This window comes from Eumetopias jubatus, unplaced genomic scaffold (genome assembly GCF_037043125.1).
Source record: "Eumetopias jubatus isolate StellerSeaLion01/CBP00866 unplaced genomic scaffold, mEumJub1_p1.0 scaffold_5, whole genome shotgun sequence".
NCBI lineage: Eukaryota > Metazoa > Chordata > Mammalia > Carnivora > Otariidae > Eumetopias > Eumetopias jubatus.
The window spans coordinates 131,892,657-131,897,039 of NW_028274811.1; the positions used below are offsets into that span (position 1 = coordinate 131,892,657).

The 4,383-nt window shown below is 34.8% G+C and overlaps 1 protein-coding gene across 1 annotated transcript; it reads left to right on the forward strand.

The window, feature by feature from the left end:
- Positions 1 to 2,927: 2,927 nt before the first annotated feature.
- LOC114204741 (casein kinase II subunit beta-like) lies at positions 2,928 to 3,506 on the forward strand. Its single transcript, XM_088023193.1, has one exon. The coding sequence runs from the start codon at positions 2,928 to 2,930 to the stop codon at positions 3,504 to 3,506; it is 579 nt and encodes a 192-aa protein (XP_087879319.1).
- The last annotated feature ends 877 nt before the right edge of the window (positions 3,507 to 4,383 follow it).

Sequence of the window (4,383 nt, forward strand, 5' to 3'; positions counted from 1 at the left end):
GACCTCATAACCTCATGGACATTCCTGTCATCACCTTTCATGTAAATCAAAACCTTTTTCTTAAAATACACACTGACTTGTTTTATTATGTAATCAGTGTGATTTGATCTACTAGGTATGAAATGACAGTCTTGTAGGTCCAGAAAAAAAACAAAACACATAAGACCATATGAACTTTGCTTTAAAATATGACAAGGAGTACAAGGAGTACTTTGATAAATATATCAAAAAATAACCCCACCTATCATCTGCAATACCAATTAGGTCCTGAGTTGTGTTTATATACTACGGATGAATTTAAGTATGGAAACAAAATTCAGTTGGTCTAATTCACCAGTATATGATCAAAATAAAATTTGTTTGCCAAGGTCTGCAAATTTATTTTTTGTGTCTCATACAGCATATTGATGACTTTGACAGACTGGGATTAATAAACTCAACTAATCTTTTTTTAGTGAAATAAAAATAACACTTTTGTTTCTGTTACTGTTGCTTTGGAATAGTTCTCATGTCCCTTTTTTGACAGGTACCATACTTATAGTTGAGCTAATAGCTAATCTAATATTTTAATTAAAATGGAAATTTCACTGTTCTGCCCACTAGACTGTATTTATTTTGAGCATATGCAATTGTATCTTCTATTGTTAAACCTATAACAATTATATTTTTCTTCTGATAAAATTAGCCAGATAATCACCAGAATATTTTCTGCAAATAAAGGCATATGCAAAAAATAAAATGTAGCAAAAGAAAAACAAATGCATGGAGGACATTAGGAGAAGAAAGGGAAAAATGAAGAGAGGGAAAGCGGAGGGAGAGATGAACCATGAGAGACTATGGACTCTGAGAAACAAACAGAGTTTTAGAGGGGAGGGGGGTGGGGGATGGGTTAGCCTGGTGATGGGTATTAAGGAGGGCCCTTACTGCATGGGGCACCGGGTGTTATAGGAAAACAATGGATCGTGGATCACCACATCAAAAACCAATGATGTATTGTATGGTGACTAACATAACATAATAAAACAAAATTAAAAAAAAAGGAAAAACAAATGTGATACTAAAAGGTCTTGTGAAAATTCAGTATTAGAATTAGTAACTCAGACATAACCCACAAAAAATTGCCAAAGTTATATAGCTTGGCCCTTGCTCTAGAACAAAAAGATATATTTTAGATTATAAAACTCTTTCACATACATATATATTTTTAAAACTAATAAATGATGAAAATGACTTTTCCTTATTAAGTATCTGTCCAAATTGCCAAAGGCATTGCACAGGCAGATTAAAATGCAGTATATTTTTTAAATTAATAGACTATTTTTTTAGACAGTTAAGGTTATCAAAAAATTAAGTGGAAAGTGCAGACTTCCCAATTACCCCTTTATTAGGTCTTTAGCATTTTTTGGGGGGTGTCTGCACTATAAATGTCCCTGACTCAGTAAACTTTCCATTTTATTTACTTTAAAGATTTTATTTTTAAGTAATCTCTACACCCAATGTGGAGCTTAAACTGACAACCCTGAGATGAAGGGTCACATACTCTACTGACTGAGCCAGCCATGTGCCCCTAAACTTTCCATTTTAATTCATCCACAATGAACACTTAAAAACCATCATTTTAAAATGAAAATCTTAGTACCTGTCATATCAGTGTTGTAAACTATGAAGAATAAGTTCATTAGTAAACATCCCTAACTCTACCGCGTAGGTAAAGATGTCATTGTGGGGGCACCTGGGTGGCTCAGTCGTTAAGCGTCTGCCTTCGGCTCAGGTCATGATCCCGGGGTCCTGGGATCGAGCCCCGCATCGGGCTCCCTGCTCAGCAGGAAGCCTGCTTCTCCCTCTCCCACTCCCCCTGCTTGTGTTCCTGCTCTCGCTGTCTCTCTCTGTCAAATAAATAAATAAAATCTTTAAAAAAAAAAAAAAAAAGATGTCATTGTGGCCACGATTCTCAAACTTTAGCAGGCAATGAGAATCACCGGGAGAGCCTATTCAACCCTGGATTGCTGATTCAGGTTCTGAAGAAATAATAAAATTGATAAAACAAACATTATAAAGTTAAATACACACATTTCTGAATGTTTGTGTAAATAAGAAAACCTAAGTTTTTAGATTCCTTATAAATATCAAAGTCCATTATGTCCTCAAACTTAAGCATGAGGCCACTTCTGAAAACCGTTTGTAGTATCTACAAAAGCTAAACACACAGGTTTTCAAAGATCATCAATTCTACCCTATTTATATACATGAATCCAACAACAGTGCATTCATATTTTCACAAAAAAGCATGCACTAGAATATTCATAATAGCATTATTTGTAAGACCAAACTGAAAACTACCAAATAACTGTCCAGTCACATGAGAGGCCATAAAAAATTAAGGAATATTCACAAAAGGAGAATCAATTATTGATAATGTGCATAATGCATAATTTATTAATATTAGTATAACAAGGGCAACACTAATCTTTGGTTTTAGAAGTCAGGAGAGTAGTTAACTGGAGTAGTGACTGGGATGACAATGTTCTAGGCTGATGGAGTTTTTGATCTGACTCCAACTAAACTGCTGTCTTCTCATTGTGAAATCAATACACTGAGCTGAACCCTTCTGAAATGGGCACTATTCTCTATAAATACTATACTCAACAAAAACTTTAAAGTACATAGAAATTGAAAATGTCATTCCCATGTATTGCATTTTATAAATAATTTATTTAAAACAAGTAGAAAAACTTTATTATATGCTTTGTAAATCAAAAGAAAAAAAAAGTAACCTAACTTTGAAAGACCTCTAAGATTACTCAAGAAAATAAAATTATAGAGACCAAGAAGCATCAGGAAATTGGTACAGAAAAATTAATTAATTAAAAATAAATGATTTAAACATCTGGAAAATAGCGCTATTGATGCCTATGAGCTCTGTGGCAATGAATCCTTCTGTGAATTTCATGAAGACTGACTACATCCAGCACAAATTCAATCTCACTGGACTCAGTGAGCAGATGCCTCACTATCCACAAAGTCTAGACATGACCTTGGACCTGGAGTCTGATGAAGAACTGTACGAAAACCACAACCAGGATGACCTGATTGAGCTGGCAGCCCAGATGCTTTATGGATTGACCTACTCCTGCTATGTCTTTGCCAACTTTTGCATCACCCAGATATTGGAAGAGTACCAGCAAGGAGACTTTGGCTACTGCCTCATTTGTACTTTGAACACCAACCAATGTTTCCATCAGCTTTTCAGAGAGGCCACGATGAAGCTGTACTGTTCCAAGTGCATGAACATATACACACCCAAGGTACCATCAAGGCACCATCACACAGACTGCACCTATGTTGGCATATGTTTCTCTCACACTTTCCATAGCGCATCCCAAATGAGAGCTCAAGCAGCTTACCAACTAGTGTGTGCCCAGGCTCTACAGTTGGAAGATCCATCCAATGGCTTACAATTCCATACCACCAACAACTCCAAGAGCCCAGTCAAGATGATTCGCTGATTCCTCACTTAACCTGTCCGTCAGTCATTGACATCTTAATTCCTTTTTTGCCACTCTTTTAGGAACCTCTCTTAGTTTTTTGTTTAATTAAAGAGATCATTATTTTGGTGGGACGATAAAATAAAGTGGAGGAAAAGGGAAAAAAGCATTTATTCAAAATTTATATAGAATCTTGTCAGATACCTTCATGAAAAAATAAGGATTTCATGTCTTCTCATATTGAAATTGCAAAATGATATGTCATTGTTGATAATTCCATGCTAATATATTTATTAAATAAAATTTATTATTCTTATTAAAATACATTAGCAAAATTAATTAATGAATAAGGAGAATACTGAACAGTACAAAAATAATGAAGAATTTTTTTGAAATCTACAAAAACTACTATTTTGAAAAGGTAGAGAGAGCATATGGCTTTACAGAGGAATTTTTCATATATGTAAAACCAGGTAACTCTCATAGTATGTAAACAGTTCTAGGATACAGGTTGAAATGAACGTTGCACGTGTTGAACCACAGATTGAATGGCATTTTTATTTTTATTTACTTTTTAAAATTTTTTATTTATTTATTTGCCAGATAGAGAGAAAGAGAGATTGAGAGCACAAGCAGGAGGAGCTGGAGAGGGAGAAGCAGGGTCTCCACTGAGCAGGGAGCCTGATGAGGGGCTCGATCCCAGGACCCTAAGATCATGTCCTGAGCCAAAGGCAGAAGCTCAACTGACTGAGCCACCCAGGTGCCCCTGAATGGCATTTTTAGAAAAGCAAATCTCAAATCTCACCAGTAAATGGCAATTAAATCTTAAGAAAAAATATTTTTTTAAGTTTTTATTTATTTTATTTGTTTGTTTATTTATTTATTTATTTTAGTTTCC

What these genes read in the sequence shown, in the direction of transcription:
- LOC114204741 (XM_088023193.1), top strand. Translation starts at nt 2,928, where the DNA reads ATGAATCCTTCTGTGAATTTCATGAAGACTGACTACATCCAGCACAAA.